The sequence below is a fragment of the Prionailurus bengalensis genome, unplaced genomic scaffold, assembly GCF_016509475.1.
Source record: "Prionailurus bengalensis isolate Pbe53 unplaced genomic scaffold, Fcat_Pben_1.1_paternal_pri Un_scaffold_56, whole genome shotgun sequence".
Lineage (NCBI taxonomy): Eukaryota > Metazoa > Chordata > Mammalia > Carnivora > Felidae > Prionailurus > Prionailurus bengalensis.
This window is the reverse complement of record NW_025091158.1, coordinates 201,962-221,856: the sequence shown is the minus strand read 5'-3', so window position 1 is coordinate 221,856 and position 19,895 is coordinate 201,962. Positions and strand designations below refer to the sequence as shown.

Genomic DNA, 19,895 nt, shown 5'->3' with positions numbered 1-19,895 from the left:
GAGTTTAGTGCCAGGGTAGTAACTGTATCACTTTGACAGCTACCTCTTATGGTGAAGGAAATGTGACTGGCAAAGTAGGTTTACAATACAGATTTGTCAAGTAGAGGGAGGGAGGGAGAGTGATGGAAAGGTCTATGGGAAGATATTTTGATAAGGACCTCAAGGCCGTGGGAAGTGACAGGGATCAGATTACAGACTGGAACATCTGAGAAAATGAAGATTTTTTCACCTAAGGTGGAAAGGAGATGGAAGAGAAGGTGGGCAACAGCAGCAAGGGAAGAGGGGATAGCATATGCAACAGGCCTGGGGCTTATGGCTGAGACTCTCAGCTTCCACAGAGAATGGACCATGCCAAGATGACAAAGGCCATGCTGAGCTGTCTTTGCAGGGACAGGATTACAGGCTGACAGAGAAGAGCGCCTGTTCAGGACCATCTTCTTTAGAGAGTGGGAAGGCTGCCTCCATCCTGTTTCATCAGCCCATTGGGGAATAACCCCTCATTGGGCCAGATGTGCCCCAGTGATCTCCAGAGGTAGAGACCAACAACCCTGGATGCAAAGGTCTGTGGGCAGAGGATGGCTGCAGATCTATTTTGCTCAATCCACATGATTTAAAAATCATGTGGGGAAGAGTGGATTTAAAAATGTAACTCAAATTAATTCTTAGCATTTACATAAATTGCTGGCTTCTCCTAACAAGTCAGTTCTGGCAACTCTGGACCTCCAAACTTGCCAGGCAGCAATTGGCTGGAGCTAAGCAGGCCCCTCTCCCTCCATACCAGGAACACTTTCTGCAGCATGACCTATTCCCTGCTGCTCCTTACTGCCCAGCTATTGTCATACTGGCTGAACTCATTCAACATTCTCATGTTGCCCCACAGTCATCTGAGTTGGTGACATCCAAGGAACTCTTTCCAAGCTTTAGCCTGCCTTAGCAGTTGTTGTCTTCCACATGGCCAACTCCTTGTATGACGGGCAAGCCCTGCCTCTACTGGGACAGACGTGCTGGGTGGCCCACTGATATTCAAGGAATAGTCACCTGTGTTCCCATGGAAATGGGGAGAGGGGGTGCCCAAAGGCCTCTGTAGCCTGTTTCTGCAGCCCCAGAACACCAGGGTCTGGGACCAAGCAAAGTGTGCAAAAAGCTATCTTATTTGGTTCCCTCCCTGACTGGTCAGTCCCATTTACAGATCCTTATCAGAAGCCAGACACAAACCAAGCTTTGGTTAAAAGAGCCCATAGGATTTAAGCCTAGAAGGGAGATCAATGAAGGGTTGGGTGGAAGACAACAAGGAATGGAGGGGATTCAGGCAAACCGGACAAACACAAGTCCTGAGTGGCAGCTGATTGTTTCCTCACCCAGAATGTAAACTCAGTATTGTCACAGTCTTGCTTTTGAAGAAGGCAGAAATCCAGATTTTTATGTGCAAAATTCTTAGTTTTAAATGTCATCAATGAATCTAAATTTAAGAAATTAGCAAACAAACATACAAACAAACCATGAGAAGCCAACACCCCAGTTCTGAAGGCCACGATCAGGTGCCAGTGAATCCTGGCTTAGATGTGCCTTCAAGGCATGAGATTTAGCTCTGTGGGACAGCTCAAGCCTCTGTGGTGACTGTGAGGAAGAGTGTGAGCTGGTGGAGCAGTGGTCAGGGCTTTCTCCCTGAGGGTCTCCTTCCATATGAGAAAAACCAGCCCGGTAGTCCCTGCCCAGCAGAAACACAGCCATGGCTCAGTTTCCAGATTCTGCCTTTGAAGGCCTGGGGCTGGAGCTCTGAAGTCACTGCTTTTCAGGTCCCACTGCCCAAGCCCTGGGGGCTAACACAGCCCAGGGGTCCCAGGTGATGGTGACTGCCAATACCTACCACATATGATGGGAGTAAATATGGCCATGCCTTGGAATTGCTGTTTAGAAATGGTTTTGTTCAAGATGAGCCCTCCAAAACTGGGGAGAGAGCAGAGGGCAAATGATTAGTTTATCCTTGTAGGGGACCTGGTACACCTCTATACAAAATGTCTTACCAGAGGCACCTGGGTGGCTCAGTCGGTTGAGAGTCTGACTTCAGCTCAGGTCGTGATCTCATTATTCTGGAGTTCGAGCCCCACGTCGGGCTATATACTGACAGCTCAGAGCCCGGAGCCTGTTTAGGATTTTCTCTCTCTCTCTCTGCCCCTCCCCGAGTCATGCTCGCTGGCTCGCTCTCTCTCGCAAAAATAAACAAATATTTAAAAAAAATTTTTTTTCAAAATGTCTTACCAGTTTCCTTTCTCAGTGTAGCAAACACTTTCCTGACCCCTACACAAAATATCTGATATAGACAGGCTGGTATCCACAGTGTCCTCTCCACCACGCACATGGTTCTCCACCTCTATTCTGAGCCTCAGCTGTTCCAGAAGGCCCACCAGATAATGTTGGCCCATTAAAAACAAGTTACAAACTCTCTGAGGCCACGTAGCTGGCTGGACTCTCCCATGTGACAGCTCATGTACCACAACTGAACTGTTACTTTCCGAGCAGTAAATGGAACCTGCATGAGACTCCACTTCTGCTCCTTGTTCTCAGAGATGCTGCAATAAGACCTTGCTCCTACCAGCCCCTGGAGTTTAGCAAAGACTGCCCTGCTCCTACAGTCCTGGCGAGGTTGGATCAGTTCATAAGAGGAGCCCAGGAGCTTTCTGGAATCAAAGACACCTGGACCATAACCACTTCTCCCTAAGATTCAAAGTTTGGAAAGCACCCCAGAAAGCACTGGAGTGGTGCTCATCCAGGTCTACTAACAGAAAGGGCTCTGGAGAGTGAGGTTCAAGGGTGGAAGACCTGAGCTCAGCTGAAGGCCCAAGGGCCCAGGGGGACGAATCCCTCAGCCCCACTAGGTCCCACCAGCAGCCATGCTGTGGAAATGGTATCCACAGAGCCATCACTGTAGGGCCAGGTGAGGGACCCCCTGAAGCCTAAACAGGGGAACTCTGGCAGCAGGGATGGGGGAGACAGGTGTCCTGCAGTGCCACGAGGGGACAAGAGGTCCTGGCATCAGTGTGTTCAACTGATGTTTCCAGGTTCAGTTCTTCCTGGCTCTGATACTCCTGCAGTGGTAAACAGGACTGCCTCTCAGAATAAATAAGGCCTAAGGTTCTTGGTGAGAGGGAAAGAGATGAAGAACAAAGAGGTATGACTCAACAACCGGCACCGGGACTTAGTGAAGGAGCCCACAGCAATGATTCCCTCCAACCATGATCAGCCAGAAAATGATTTAAACCCACATGATTTACATCCTCACCCTGGAGGCTTGGTGGCCTCAGGCCACTCTCCCTGTCTGCAGAGGCCAGACAGGGGTGGCATGGAGAGCAAAGGGGTGGTGGCAGCCCTCACTCATGCGCACCTGCTGATGACCATCGCTAGAATGATTGGGAACCACCCGAACTTCAGGATCCTCATGATGGGTGGGTTCTGCTTGACAATGAGGACCCACAAGGGGATCAGGGCCGTGAAGCTGATACAGACCAGCAGCGTCAGGTATCGATTATCTGGGAGGAGAGAGAGAGAGAGAGAGAGAGAGAGAGACAGACAGACAGACAGACAGTGTGAGTGCCAGGGCACATGAGCATGGACTGTGGGGCCACAGTCTGGGCTGCAATGATTAGAGGTGGGCTTGGAGCTGAGGAGATGCTTCTGTCTCCGGTAGTTTAGGGTGGACAACCTACCATACTTCTAAAGATTTTGTCCATCTTATTAAGCAACTGGAAAAGCTCCTCTTTATCCTCAATTCCTGTCACAAGCCCCTTTACTTCTCTTTTTTGCTATTTTCCTGACATACATAACCTCTCCCATCTCCTTCCACCTCAACCTTATTATTATTATTATTATTATTATTATTATTATTATTAATGGTTACATTTATGGGATTGTGTCCACAGGCCAGCACTGTGCTCAGCACCTTCTGAGCACAAACTCATGTCATGTTCTCCATTCCCCCTCAGATGGGCATAGGAGAGACTACAGCATGAAGAGGTGGCCCACCAGCACCCGAGCCAGCATGCAGACATCAGGGCTACAGCCAGAGTTGGTTAATGATGCCAATCTGCTCCTGGTTGAGGCCAGCCTAAGGTGGCCTCCCCAGCATCTATGGGTCCCTCAGGGCTCAGACCACACCCAGCTTTGCAGCTACTTATGCCCCTGTGTCATCTTCTCTGCTGGTTGGAGCCAGCAGAACTCTGATGGTTCTGGGACACCTGACTGTTCCTGGAGCCAGGTCAGGGCCCCACATACCATCATTCTCACTCACTCCCTTCTTCCCTTATATTTTGTGTGTCACCTTCCCAATCACTCCAAACAAGACACCAGCTTTCTCTAGAGCTATCCTCTCACCCCCATCCCCACCTCTAAAGGACAGGCTCAGGTGGTGCACAGTCCTCTGCCAAGTGGACCCCAGCACGCAGAGGTGTGCAGGTAGGTCTGTGCGCCACATCCCATTTCTCTGAGCAGCATCATTAGGAGGACCCCTCCCCTCTTGTCTTTCTCTGCACTAAACAATCATGGTTCATTCCTCTGCCATAGGGAGGCCGGTCTCCTTGGGCAGCTACATGGAAGCACAGGCCACAGTTGCTCAACTTGGACTACAGACAAAGTAACTCATCATGGAAGGGGCCAGCCTTTCGCCATCCCAGGAGGAGGGAGACAGGCCCAGGAAGCTCTAAGCAAGTCTCAAAAGCTCTAGGAAGCAGCAGCCTACAGGAGTGCTGCTTTTAGGACATTTTTTCGGTCTGATTTTTCTAGAATGATTCAGGAGCCCTGGCAGAGGCTCCACTTCATATTTTCCCACGACCATGATGAATACTTCCCCCACACATGGCTTGTCTTCCCAACTACACTGACAGGTGACACAGTCAACAGCTCATTCTTCATCAGTGAAGATTTATCTCATATGTGCCAGGCCCAGTGAAACCTGTAAGTGCATCCAAGATAAATTCAGTCTAATTTGAGGGACGGACAACCCAACAATGATTCAACAGCTACTAAGTCATGTGTTGCAACATGCACAGTAGGGCAGAGAAGAAGGGTCTGGAAACACCAGTGACCCAAATTTGTTTTATAAGTAAAACTCAATTAACCGACCCACACACAAGTCTTGTTTTAAATTCACTATGGTTTAAAGATAAAATTAGGTCATCTTATCATTAGATCTTCATTGCCACTTACAGGAACTTTGAGGATCTCCCAACCATCAAACAGTATTGGTGGCAGGCAGTTCCTGGGGTGACAAGGAGCTGGTCCCAGAGCTGAGAGGGAGAGGGTCTCAATGCCCGGACACACTAAATCACAGGTATTCTGTCAGTCTGCTTCAGATGCCAGCATGTAAGCACTGGGTGATTTCTCTTGCTCTGGAGTCTGAGTTCCCACAGGGCAACGATAAGCCAGAGCTTCGCTGTGTCTGTGCCTGTGTCTAGGTATTTCCTCCAAATAAGTGTCACCACATTCCCCACTGCTGTCCACCATCTTCTTCACTGTCCACTCCACTCACTGATGCCACCTGCCCCCAGGTACTTGGGGTTATGACCATGCACAGAATCAACACTTCCTAGATCCAAACAACTGTGGGCAGCCAGCTTAGGTGGAAAGCAAAAACTGTGATGCTCAGAGGGGAGTAGTCAGTAGGTGAGAACCATCTGGGGAAGGGAGATGCTACCTGTCCACAATGCCCAGGGCAGAACATGTTCAGTGTGCCCCCAGGGCAGATCTAGGGAGACCCCTGGTGGAATCAGAGCCTCTAGCCACAAGGGTCTGTCATACAAGAGGTGTGAACGCCTTCCTTGGCTGATGACCAGGGCACTGGGCCACCTTCTGAGGAGACCTGGGCTTTTCCTGCCTCACACCAGCAGGGAGAGCATATGCTGCTGCCCATGCCTATGACATGCCTCCTTGGGAGTCCCTTCCCAGCTGGTTTGTATGTGTCTGGTGTGACACATGCCTTACCCATGGAGGGTCTGTTAACCTATGAGGGCGCACTGAAGTGGCCAGGACATCCTCTGGCCCTCCCTGGTCTCCTTGCATACCTCTGCCCTAAGGTGGAGACTGAACTTATCTGCTGACCTGAGTGGATGGGAGAGCTTGCTGTTTGCCGACATTGGACCCAGCCTTGTTCGTGTGCCCCACCTCAAGGGGTACCTCTTACCTTTGTGTTTATAGAAGAAGCTGCTAACAAAGGCCAGGATGGACAACGTGATGAGGTCTCCCAGGCTGGCAGCAATGGGCGTGGCAATGTTGTCTGGATTGACCCCAAGCTTCCGAGCACCAATTACTATGCAGACCATCAGCATTCCTGCAGGGAGGTGGCAGAAGAAACTCAAAGCACAGGATGAGAAAGTGGTCGGGAGGCTGCTCAGTAACTTGCTTCTATCCACACAGCCCTCCCCTGGAGCCAGGCTGCCCTAACACTCAGTTTCCCCACTATGCTGAAGCCTGAGAAGGCTGCAGTAGGGTGGACCCTGCGACTTGTGGGCGTGGTGTTCAGCAGCCTGAAAGATTTGATGATACACTCAAACCCATGGGGGAGACAGCAGGGAGGTGGTTCCTGGGCTCCCAAACCAGAAACTACAGATGTGAAGCTCACAGCTGCTCCCTGACAGGAAGAAGACTCCAAAACCGCTCTGAGCAACAGAGCCCCAGGGGCAGAGCACAGCCTCTTGTGTCTGTCGGGGTCCCTGGGGACACAGGTGCCCCAGTGGGATTAGCCACGTGAGAGGTTTGTTAGGGATAAAGCCTGTGAGGAGGAATGGGGGGCCACAGGGGTGTTGGGAGAGCCACGAGATGGCATGTAGGCCACCCGCAGTGGGAGACAGGAAGGCAGGCAGGGGAAGCACATGCAGACTACAGCACAGCATTGTCAGCGGGTCCACATCTCTGGGGAACAGGCCCATCTCAGGATCCTGGCAGGGCCACCACTGGGCGAAGGCAGCAGGTAACCTCTAACAGTGGGGAGTGGGGGTAAATTTTTGGGTATAGCACTGGAAACCCGAGAGACACATTCTCGTGGCCTCTATACCTCCCTGGGTCCTATTTTGTGTTCTGACTCTGTGTTCTGAGATGACTGTCACATGCAATCTTCCAGCCCTCATCTACTGCCTAGGACTTAATCCAACAGCATTGGGGGCTCCTGGGTGGCTCTGTCAGTTAAGCGTCCAACTCTTGGTTTTGACTCAGGTCGTGATCTCATGGTTTGTGGGGTCAAGCCCCATGTCAGGCTCTGTGATGACAGCATGAAGCCTGCCTGGGATTCTCTCTCTTTCTCCTTCTCCCTCTACCCCTCCCCTGCTTAAGCTTGTACCACTCACTCTTTCTTTCTCTCAAAATAAATAAATAAAACATTTTTTAAAAAGACACATTTTATCTTGGCTCTTGTTGTTTTAATACTTTACTCACTACTCTGTAACTCTAAATATAATTAGAATTATCACCTCAAGGCCTACTAACACTGCTGCCACTGACCACAGTTTGTGCCCTATTTTGTGACCAGGTCATAGCTACTTTATCTCTTTTGAAATGCCAATTCTAAGTGAGGTTGAGTCTGTGTGGCTGGTGGTCTGGTGAAAAACAGGGACTACATCAAAACCACCAGTTTGAGAGCACTTATTAAAAACCACCACCACCACCTGGCTTTACAGCAGTCATGCTGAGGTCACACTATGAGCCACCAGCCATGCTCCTCAACTTCTACACATCTTTGGACAACCCAGTTTATGTCCATGCTGCTGAACTTCACCCCTCATCTATGCTTCACTTTCCTCATCTGGAAAATGGGGAGCTAGGAATGACATTCTCTACAAGACTCCACAGGAACAGGGCTGGCCTCTGGAATCATCGGATTGTGTTGTTTTCAGAGACTTCATATCAAGTATCTCTTGGGCTCTGTTTCTCCACAAGGTGTGGCATACTCATTCTTCTCTTCCCTTGGACAGACTGAGTGATGGCGTCCTAGCCCCTGCCCCATGTGCACAGGCACAGGTACATGACCAGGAGCCGTCTGCCCAGGGAAGTGCAGTTTATGAATTTGCTCCTGGGTTTCTGCACTCTTACCCTCCATCCCGATTACATACACTAGCACAGGAAGGAAGAGAAACCACTAAATAACCCGCCACATTATCCTTACAGAGAGCTGAGCTCAAAGGTGTTTCATGAGCAGATGAAGAACAGAAGAGTAAATGCAAATCCAATTCCCAGTTAGCACTTATTCTTTCTTATACGTGCACATTGTTTGCGAGAGACACTCAGACATGCAGTCCAGAAGAGAACCAAAATGAAGTCCACTCATTCAGCAAACATTTGGCAGCTGGTAATATGCCTATTTTAGGTGTTGAAAATAGCCATCAGGCTCTGGGCTCATACAGTAAATGCTTGTTGGGTAGAGGAACAGCACACAAGTAAGTGAACAAGCATTTGAAGTAAAAAACAGGACATGAAAAGAAAGCAGGATTATGAATGGGGGCGTGATGCTAGAGAGCTGATCAGAGAGGCTTCAAAAAGGAGACACTTGCACTTAGCTAAAATTTGCTATGTGCGACTTTCGGGGAAGATGGCAGCATAGGAGGACGCTGGGCTCACTGCGCTTCCTGCTGATCACTTAGATTCCGCCTACACCTGCCTAACTAACCCAGAAAACCACCAGAAGAGTAGCAGAATGGAGTATCTGGAGCCCAGCGCAGACGAGAGGCCCACGGAAGAGGGTAGGAAGGGCTGCGAGGCGGTGCGCCTGCACGGACTGGCGGGAGGGAGCCGGGGCGGAAGGGCGGCCCGCCGGCCAAGCAGAGCCCCCGAGTCTGGCTTGCAAAAGCGGAGGGGCCAGATGGAGTGTGTTCCGATAGCAAGCGGGACTTAGCACCTGGGAGGTCATAAGTTAACAACTCTGCTCGGAAAGCAGGAAGGCTGGAGGACAAAGGGAGGGAGAGTTGCTGAGCCTGGGGACGACAGAGCTCAGTTTGACGGGGAACAAAGGCACTCGCCAGCGTCATCTCCCTTGCCCATCCCCCAGCCAAAATCCCAAAGGGAACCAGTTCCTGCCAGGGAACTTGCTCGCTCCGCGCAAACACCCAACTCTGCGCTTCTGCGGAGCCAAACCTCCGGCAGCGGATCTGACTCCCTCCCGCTGCCACAGGGCCCCTCCTGAAGTGGATCACCTAAGGAGAAGTGAGCTAAGCCTGCTCCTCCTGCCCCCGTGCACCTTGCCTACCCACCCCAGCTAATACGCCAGATCCCCAGCACCACAAGCCTGGCAGTGTGCAAGTAGCCCAGATGGGCCTCGCCACCCCACAGTGAATCCCGCCCCTAGGAGAGGGGAAGAGAAGGCACACACCAGTCTGACTGTGGCCCCAGCAGTGGGCTGGGGGCAGACATCAGGTCTGACTGTGGCCCCGCCCACCAACTCCAGTTATACACCACAGCACAGGGGAAGTGCCCTGCAGGTCCTCACCACGCCAGGGACTATCCAAAATGACCAAACGGAAGAATTCCCCTCAGAAGAATCTCCAGGAAATAACAACAGCTAATGAACTGATCAAAAAGGATTTAAATAATATAACAGAAAGTGAATTTAGAATAATAGTCATAAAATTAATCGCTGGGCTTGAAAACAGTATAGAGGACAGCAGAGAATCTCTTGCTACAGAGATCAAGGGACTAAGGAACAGTCATGAGGAGCTGAAAAACGCTTTAAACGAAATGCAAAACAAAATGGAAACCACGACGGCTCGGATTGAAGAGGCAGAGGAGAGAATAGGTGAACTAGAAGATAAAGTTATGGAAAAAGAGGAAGCTGAGAAAAAGAGAGATAAAAAAAATCCAGGAGTATGAGGGGAAAATTAGAGAATTAAGTGATACACTAAAAAGAAATATATATACGCATAATTGGTATCCCAGAGGAGGAAGAGAGAGGGAAAGGTGCTGAAGGGGTACTTGAAGAAACAATAGCTGAGAACTTCCCTGAACTGGGGAAGGAAAAAGGCATTGAAATCCAAGAGGCACAGAGAACTCCCTTCAGACGTAACTTGAATCGATCTTCTGCACGACATATCATAGTGAAACTGGCAAAATACAAGGATAAAGAGAAAATTCTGAAAGCAGCAAGGGGTAAACGTGCCCTAACATATAAAGGGAGACCTATAAGACTCGTGACTGATCTCTCTTTTGAAACTTGGCAGGCCAGAAAGGATTGGCACGAGATCTTTAATTTGCTGAACAGGAAAAATATGCAGCCGAGAATCCTTTATCCAGCAAGTCTGTCATTTAGAATAGAAGGAGAGATAAAGGTCTTCCCAAACAAACAAAAACTGAAGGAATTTGTCACCACTAAACCAGCCCTACAAGAGATCCTAAGGGGCATCCTGTGAGACAAAGTACCAGAAACACCACTACAAACATAAATCATACAGACATCACAATGACTCTAAACCCGTATCTTTCTATAATAACACTGAATGTAAATGGATTAAATGCACCAACCAAAAGACATAGGGTATCAGAATGGATAAAAAAACAAGACCCATCTATTTGCTGTCTACAAGAGACTCATTTTAGACCTGAGGACACCTTTAGATTGAGAGTGAGGGGATGGAGAACTATTTATCATGCTACTGGAAGCCAAAAGAAAGCTGGAGTAGCCATACTTATATCAGACAAACTAGACTTTAAATTAAAGGCTGTAACAAGAGATGAAGAAGGGCATTTTATAATAATTACAGGGTCTATCCACCAGGAAGAGCTAACAATTATAAATGTCTATGCACCGAATACCGGAGCCCCCAAATATATAAAACAATTACTCATAAACATAAGCAACCTTATTGATAAGAATGTGGTAATTGCAGGGGACTTTAACACTCCACTTACAGAAATGGATAGATCATCTAGACACACGGTCAATAAAGAAACAAGGGCCCTGAATGACACATTGGATCAGATGGACTTGACAGATATATTTAGAACTCTGCATCCCAAAGCAACAGAATATACTTTCTTCTCGAGTGCACATGGAACATTCTCCAAGATAGATCATATACTGGGTCACAAAACAGCCCTTCATAAGTATACAAGAATTGAAATTATACCATGCATACTTTCAGACCACAATGCTATGAAGCTTGAAATCAACCACAGGAAAAAGTCTGGAAAACCTCCAAAAGCATGGAGGTTAAAGAAAACCCTACTAAAGAATGAGTGGGTCAACCAGGCAATTAGAGAAGAAATTAAAAAATATATGGAAACAAACGAAAATGAAAATACAACAATCCAAATGCTTTGGGACGCAGGAAAGGCAGTCCTGAGAGGAAAATACATTGCAATCCAGGCCTATCTCAAGAAACAAGAAAAATCCCAAATACAAAATCTAACAGCACACCTAAAGGAAATAGAAGCAGAACAGCAAAGGCAGCCTAAACCCAGCAGAAGAAGAGAAATAATAAAGATCAGAGCAGAAATAAACAATATAGAATCTAAAAAAACTGTAGAGCAGATCAACAAAAACCAAGAGTTGGTTTTTTGAAAAAATAAACAAAATTGACAAACCTCTAGCCAGGCTTCTCAAAAAGAAAAGGGAGATGACCCAAATAGATAAAATCATGAATGAAAATGGAATTATTACAACCAATCCCTCAGAGATACAAACAATTATCAGGGAATACTATGAAAAATTATATGCCAACAAATTGGACAACCTGGAAGAAATGGACAAATTCCTGAACACCCACACTCTTCCAAAACTCAATCAGGAGGAAATAGAAAGCTTGAACAGACCCATAACCAGTGAAGAAATTGAATCGGTTATCAAAAATCTCCCAACAAATAAGAGTCCAGGACCAGATGGCTTCCCAGGGGAGTTCTACCAGACGTTTAAAGCAGAGATAATACCTATCCTTCTCAAGCTATTCCAAGAAATAGAAAGGGAAGGAAAACTTCCAGACTCATTCTATGAAGCCAGTATTACTTTGATTCCTAAACCAGACAGAGACCCAGTAAAAAAAGAGAACTACAGGCCAATATCCCTGATGAATATGGATGCAAAAATTCTCAATAAGATACTAGCAAATCGAATTCAACAGCATATAAAAAGAATTATTCACCATGATCAAGTGGGATTCATTCCTGGGATGCAGGGCTGGTTCAACATTCGCAAATCAATCAACGTGATACATCACATTAACAAAAAAAAAGAGAAGAACCATATGATCCTGTCAATCGATGCAGAAAAGGCCTTTGACAAAATCCAGCACCCTTTCTTAATAAAAACCCTTGAGAAAGTCGGGATAGAAGGAACATACTTAAAGATCATAAAAGCCATTTATGAAAAGCCCACAGCTAACATCATCCTCAACGGGGAAAAACTGAGAGCTTTTTCCCTGAGATCAGGAACACGACAAGGATGCCCACTCTCACCGCTGTTGTTTAACATAGTGCTGGAAGTTCTAGCATCAGCAATCAGACAACAAAAGGAAATCAAAGGCATCAAAATTGGCAAAGATGAAGTCAAGCTTTCGCTTTTTGCAGATGACATGATATTATACATGGAAAATCCGATAGACTCCACCAAAAGTCTGCTAGAACTGATACATGAATTCAGCAAAGTTGCAGGATACAAAATCAATGTACAGAAATCAGTTGCATTCTTATACACTAACAATGAAGCAACAGAAAGACAAATAAAGAAACTGATCCCATTCACAATTGCACCAAGAAGCATAAAATACCTAGGAATAAATCTAACCAAAGATGTAAAAGATCTGTATGCTGAAAACTATAGAAAGCTTATGAAGGAAATTGAAGAAGATTTAAAGAAATGGAAAGACATTCCCTGCTCATGGATTGGAAGAATAAATATTGTCAAAATGTCAATACTACCCAAAGCTATCTACACATTCAATGCAATCCCAATCAAAATTGCACCAGCATTCTTCTCGAAACTAGAACAAGCAATCCTAAAATTCATATGGAACCACAAAAGGCCCCGAATAGCCAAAGTCATTTTGAAGAAGACCAAAGCAGGAGGCATCACAATCCCAGACTTTAGCCTCTACTACAAAGCTGTCATCATCAAGACAGCATGGTATTGGCACAAAACAGACACATAGACCAATGGAATAGAATAGAAACCCCAGAACTAGACCCACAAACGTATGGCCAACTCATCTTTGACAAAGCAGGAAAGAACATCCAATGGAAAAAAGACAGTCTCTTTAACAAATGGTGCTGGGAGAACTGGACAGCAACATGCAGAAGGTTGAAACTAGACCACTTTCTCACACCATTCACAAAAATAAACTCAAAATGGATAAAGGACCTGAATGTGAGACAGGAAACCATCAAAACCCTAGAGGAGAAAGCAGGAAAAGACCTCTCTGACCTCAGCCGTAGCAATCTCTTACTCGACACATCCCCAAAGGCAAGGGAATTAAAAGCAAAAGTGAATTACTGGGACCTTATGAAGATAAAAAGCTTCTGCACAGCAAAGGAAACAACCAACAAAACTAAAAGGCAACCAACGGAATGGGAAAAGATATTTGCAAATGACATATCGGACAAAGGGCTAGTATCCAAAATCTATAAAGAGCTCACCAAACTCCACACCCGAAAAACAAATAACCCAGTGAAGAAATGGGCAGAAAACATGAATAGACACTTCTCTAAAGAAGACATCCGGATGGCCAACAGGCACATGAAAAGATGTTCAGTGTCGCTCCTCATCAGGGAAATACAAATCAAAACCACACTCAGATATCACCTCACGCCAGTCAGAGTGGCCAAAATGAACAAATCAGGAGACTATAGATGCTGGCGAGGATGTGGAGAAACGGGAACCCTCTTGCACTGTTGGTGGGAATGCAAATTGGTGCAGCCGCTCTGGAAAACAGTGTGGAGGTTCCTCAGAAAATTAAAAATAGACCTACCCTATGACCCAGCAATAGCACTGCTAGGAATTTACCCAAGGGATACAGGAGTACTGATGCATAGGGGCACTTGTACCCCAATGTTTATAGCAGCACTCTCAACAATAGCCAAATTATGGAAAGAGCCTAAATGTCCATCAACTGATGAATGGATAAAGAAATTGTGGTTTATATACACAATGGAGTACTACATGGCAATGAGAAAGAATGAAATATGGCCCTTTGTAGCAACGTGGATGGAACTGGAGAGTGTGATGCTAAGTGAAATAAGCCATACAGAGAAAGACAGATACCATATGTTTTCACTCTTATGTGGATCCTGAGAAACTTAACAGAAACCCATGGAGGAGGGGAAGGAAAAAAAAAAAACAAAAAAAAGAGGTTAGAGTGGGAGAGAGCCAAAGCATAAGAGACTGTTAAAAACTGAGAACAAACTGAGGGTTGATGGGGGGTGGGAGGGAGGGGAGGGTGGGTGATGGGTATTGAGGAGGGCACCTTTTGGGATGAGCACTGGGTGTTGTATGGAAACCAATTTGACAATAAATTTAATATATTGGAAAACAAACAAACAAACAAACAAACAAAAAATTTGCTATGTGCTTGCATACTGATGTCTCACCCCAAACCAGAACATACACATCAGAAAACAGTACAGTTACTCACCAGTGCATCCCCTCCACTGCACCAGTGCCTGGCACACAGTAGACACTCAGTAAGTACTGAGTAAGGAGTGAATGGGGGGACATTCTATGGTAATTGCATGGCAACCGTGGTTGGCCCTGAAATGGGTGAGCTCCCTGAATACAGGGTTGTTTGTCACTCCTTGTGTGTTCCACCTTCTGCAGACATGGAGGAAGCATCTGATGCATGGCAGGCGGTGTGACAGGAGCAGAATAGGAGAAGCCCTATTCTAACAGGGCACCTCTCTGAGGAGCTGACATTCTAGCAAAGGGGTGAGACAGAATAGAATGAAGAAAATGAAGTGAACAATTGCAGATGTTTATAAGTGCTCAATAAGGAAAACAGGTGCAGAGTGCAGAAGAGCATGTCAGCAGCTGGGAAGAAGGACGGAGGGCAGAACTTGAACGAGTCAGAAAAGACCTCTCTGCAGAGATGAAATTGAGGCTAATGCTAGAGTCTTGCTCCCTACAGGACTGCAGATGCCAGAATCTTCCACAGGCACATTCGCAAGCTGTGCTCAAGTAACATTTAAAGACTGACTGACTGAATGAGTGAATGAATGGATGGAGAATGGATGAACAGATGAATGTGTCCACTGAGCAAAGGCCAGTTCTCTGAACAAGCAGAGGGAAGAGAAATGGAGTCAGCAGCTCACTCCTGCACACATACATTGCCTAGGAAAGGACTCATTGTCCTCCTTGCCCATCCATAACGTGGGGCTTGGAGATTTAACTAACAGGCTCTCCCCCACCCTCTGGCAGGACATGTGAGGCCCCACCATTAGTGCACCCATTTTCCACATCTCAAGGAACTGAAACACAAAGAGTTGAGAGCAAAGTACTGAGGAATGGAGGACAGAGAGAGCTAGGAGGGGGTGGTAACTGGGGTGGGGGCACAGCTCACCTAAGGCAAATGCAGCGAGAAAGGCGGTAATGACACTGCTGGCACACAGCAACTCCACCTTCACAAAGTCCAACTCCTCCCTAGACATAGCACCCAGCAGCAGGGCAGCCACAGCAGCCAGGAACCCCACAACGGTGGCCTGCACCTGTCAGGGCAGAAATCAGAAACATGAGGAAAGGTGTCTCTGACCATCATTGTTCCTCCCTGCCTTTCCCTCCGCCTCCTCTCTGACCTTGAGGTCACCCAACCTCCTTTCCTCACCCTAAAATTTGCCAACAGCCCCTCCAACCTGGAAAAAACAAACACCTTGCTTCAATCCAACTCCCTCGAAAACTATTGTTTTCTTGTTCTGTAACTTGTTTGATGCCATTTTCCATCACAAAATCTTCACCTCCTACTCAGCCCTTGGCCAAGGGCCACCAGTCTCTTGCTCATGGTTCCTCTCACTGGTCTGGGCAAAAGTGCTCTGTAACCCCCAGCTGCTCAGACAAGCAACTTCCCCTGCAATGTGGAAATCCACGATCCACAGCTACGCCTTGGAAGTCTCTGTGCACACTCTGTCTCTCTCCCAGACTTTCCTTCCTTGGCAATTGCCCTTCATGCTGGTGGCCCTCTTTCTCTCCATTCTCCCCCATCCCGGCTGCAATTCCCATCTCATCTCAGTGGCGTCACACCTCTGCTGCTCATGCAGGCCAGTACCATGAGGTGCCCAGATCTCAGTATCAATACTGGCATGTTATCAGTACAGTTGACCCTTGACCAACACTGTGTAAAGTTGAAAACCTGTGTATAACTTGTCACTCCCTCAAAACTTCACTACTAACAGCCTACTGCTGATAAGAAGCATTACCCATAACACAAACTTGATTCACACATATTTTGTATGCTATATTATATACTGTATTCTCATAATAAAGTAAGCTAGAGAAAAAAATTAAGAATATCATAAGGAATCATACATTTATAGTACTGTATTTATGAAAACAAATCTGCCTATAAGTGGACCCATGCAGTTCAAACCCATATTGTTCAAGGATCAACTGTAATTCAAATGTCTCAATGGAAACATGCTGTATTATTAAAGAAGCCTAAAAAAACAAAGAACTCTACCATATATATGGATGAAAATGTTCCCCAAGTTAACCCACGTGATTCCAGTGAAAGTCCCAAGAAGACTTTTCATGGCACTTGACAATTTATCTTAAGTTCCACAAAGATGAGTAGATGTGCAAGAACAGCCAAGACACCTTGAGAAAAAAGATCAAGAGGGAGTTTGGCACATTCATTATCAATATTTAGTTTTAAGGCTACTGTAATTAAAACAGGGTGGTACTGGCACAAAAATAGACAAATAGATCAGCAGGACAGACTGGAGTCCAGGAATACCATCAAGAATAGATGAAAATTTATATATGGAAATTTAGTATGATAAAGGTGGCATTTCTAATCAGTATGGAATGGGTGGGCACTGAATAAACAGGGTAAGGAAAAGTGGATACCTAGGGGAAAAAAAAGGATTCCTACATTATACCATTCATACACACACCCCACTAAACATAAAACCTAATGTATGAAAAGAAAAAATATAGGATAATGTGTTTCAGATTTTGGATTAAATACTCCTTCTGAAGATGTGTAAAATCTCTGAAGAAAAATGAAATAAGCTGTATATAAATCCAAGTATGACTTCTATGTGATACCACAAACTTCAAAGACAGAAACTGAGTAGGAGAAAATATCTCCATTTATAAGTAATAAAGGGTTAGTGATCAAAATCATGAAGTCCATTTTACAAAGCAATGCCAACTTTTGTTTTTTTAATGTTTATTTATTTTTGAAGGGGAGAGAGACAGAACATGAGCAGGAGAAGGGCAGAGAGAGAGGGAGACACAGAATCTGAAGCAGGCTCCAGGCTCTGAGCTGTCAGCACAGAGCCTGATGTGGGGCTTGAACTCATGAACTGCAAGATCATGACCTGAGCCAAAGTCAGATGTTTAACAGACTCAGCCACCCAGGCACCCCAAGCAATGCCGACTTTTTTTTTTTTTAACGTTTATTTATTTTTGAGAGAGAGACAGAACATGAACGGGGGGAGGGTCAGAGAGAGGGAGACACAGAATCTGAAACAGGCTCCAGGCTCTGAGCTGTCAGCACAGAGGCCGACGTGGGGCTCGAACTCACGGACCGCGAGATCATGACCTGAGCCAAAGTTGGCCGCTTAACGGACTGAGCCACCCAGGCGCCCAGACGCCAACTTTTTAAAAAAGATAACCCAACAGAAAAATGTACAAGGAGTATAAATTGACAAAATACAGAAAAGGAAATACAAATGGCTAAAAAGCAAACAAAAATGTGACCAGCTTCCCAAGTAATAGGAAAAAAAATTTAATCCCAATTTGAAAGTAGGTATCTTATTTCTTTGTAATTGATGTTGGTGTTCCTCTACGAAAAGGTCAGTGCCCTCTCAGTTTTGGTGGGGGTGGGTGGGGAACTCAGCCGGTGCTAAGCCCTTGTCTGTGCTTATCCAATGAATGAATCAATCAATGAGTGCATGGGTACACTATATTTATCCCCCAGACTAGGTAAAATTAAAATTTAAAAGGTTTAGGGGCACCTGGGTGGCTTAGTCGGTTAAGCATCTGACTCTTGCTTTCAGCTCAGTTCATGATCTCAAGGTTCATGGGTTCGAGTCCTGCAGTGGGCTCTGTGCCATCTATGCGGAGCCTGCTTGGGATTCTTTCTCTCTCTCCCTCTCTGCCCCTCCCCTGCTCTCTCTCTCTCTCTCTCTCCCTCAGAAATAAATAAACATTAGATAAATTTTTAAAAATTTAAAAGGTTGATAATATAAAATACACATTGACAAATATGTGGGAAAATGGTTCTCTTACATATAGATGGTGGTAAAATTGGTACAGGAATTCTGGGAGGAAACTTGGCTACAATTTACCCATATACCTTATGATCTAGCATTTTCTCAGTACAACATTTGCACATGTGAACAAAGAACCACGTAATAATGAGAATAATGACTGGAGCTGACATTTCCTGAGTGCTATCTGCTATTCTAAGTGATTTTCATTCATTAAGTCATTCTTAAAAGTACAAGTTACAGAATTATATGTACAGCATAATACTTTTTGTGCTTAAAAAAAAAAAAAAAACAGAAAGACAGGGACACCTAGCTGGCTCAGCTGGAAGAGCATGTGACTCTTGACTTTGGGTCGTGAGTTTAAGCCCCAGGTTGGGTGTAGACATTACTTAAATAAAACAATATTAAAAAAAAACACAGAAAGTCATAGCATATATTGTCTATGGCCACATATACCTATATGGCAAATACAAAGTAGTTTAGAAGAATACTTTCAATGCTGGTGAGGTTATGGAGAAGCTAATAATTAAAACATTAACACTGGTGCTATTACTTAATACTAAGCACTGAAATGTTTTATAATCCTTTTTGGAAAAATCTAGATCTTTAAATTGTTCATACCTTGTGAACTTGTGGGAAGTTATCTTTAGAAATTCATGCAAAAAGAGAACAATGTCATTGTGGTGTAATTTGTTGAGCAGAAGCCTACAAACAATTTTATGTGCATCCATGTGATGAAGGTCGAATGAGGTGGGATAGGGCTGAATTTGGACAGTTTGCAACGGCCCTGTTGGACCAGCTCTTAGTGGCTGCACTTCAGTCTTACTAGTTGAGTTCCTGGGTCCTACCAGTTGTTAAAAATCACTCATGGGTATATTTTAAATATTACTGTCGGGTGTATTTGTGATAGAATATGAAGTTACTAAAAGTTCAATTATGAAATTTATTGGACCATGTGTGACTCAATGTTAAGCTCCTTAACAAACAGAAGAGACAAACTTATATCCATGCTATGAACCAGAATGTGCCAAGCCAGTGTCTGGCCCAGGTCAGGACTTAATGAATGTTGGTTGAGAATCAATCATGTGGAAATGTGCATGCATATGGACAAGGATTTGGAAACTTGTAGCTCAGGCACTTATTACCTGCCCCTTGCCAGCCTCTCTGTTAAGGGCATCACGAGCATCTCATTTAATATCCAAAGCTCTTCAGCCATAGGCCATGGTCCTGGCACAGGTGACTTGGCTCAAGTGGAGAAGGCAGACATCTACACACAGAATTGCAACCAGGTCAGCTGCAGCTGCATGTGCAAGGCCCCAAAGAGTACCTGGTGTCGGGCTGGAACTGAGACTTGATTGGAACTTCATTGCCGGAAGAACAAGAAGAGACAGGACATTCCAAGGAAAGGCAACCACACACACAGAGGCAGCAGGTGTGGGGGACATGAGGCTGTGGAAGGGAAAGGACCAGACCAGGAGTACCTTTGGGCCAGGCCTACACTTTGACAAGTAGAA

General features: G+C 45.7%; 1 protein-coding gene across 5 annotated transcripts in view; it reads right to left on the bottom strand.

Moving 5' to 3' along the window:
• SLC41A3 (solute carrier family 41 member 3) overlaps nt 1-19,895 on the bottom strand; it is a 102,525-nt gene that overhangs the window by 15,420 nt on the left and 67,210 nt on the right. For all 5 annotated transcript variants that reach the window (XM_043572011.1, XM_043572010.1, XM_043572013.1 and 2 more), the window contains 4 exons: nt 15,513-15,657; nt 6,173-6,319; nt 3,383-3,527; nt 1,868-1,947 (listed from right to left, as the gene is read on the bottom strand). In XM_043572011.1, coding sequence (XP_043427946.1) covers nt 1,868-1,947; nt 3,383-3,527; nt 6,173-6,319; nt 15,513-15,657 — 517 coding nt within the window. The remainder of the gene's footprint in view (nt 1-1,867; nt 1,948-3,382; nt 3,528-6,172; nt 6,320-15,512; nt 15,658-19,895) is intronic.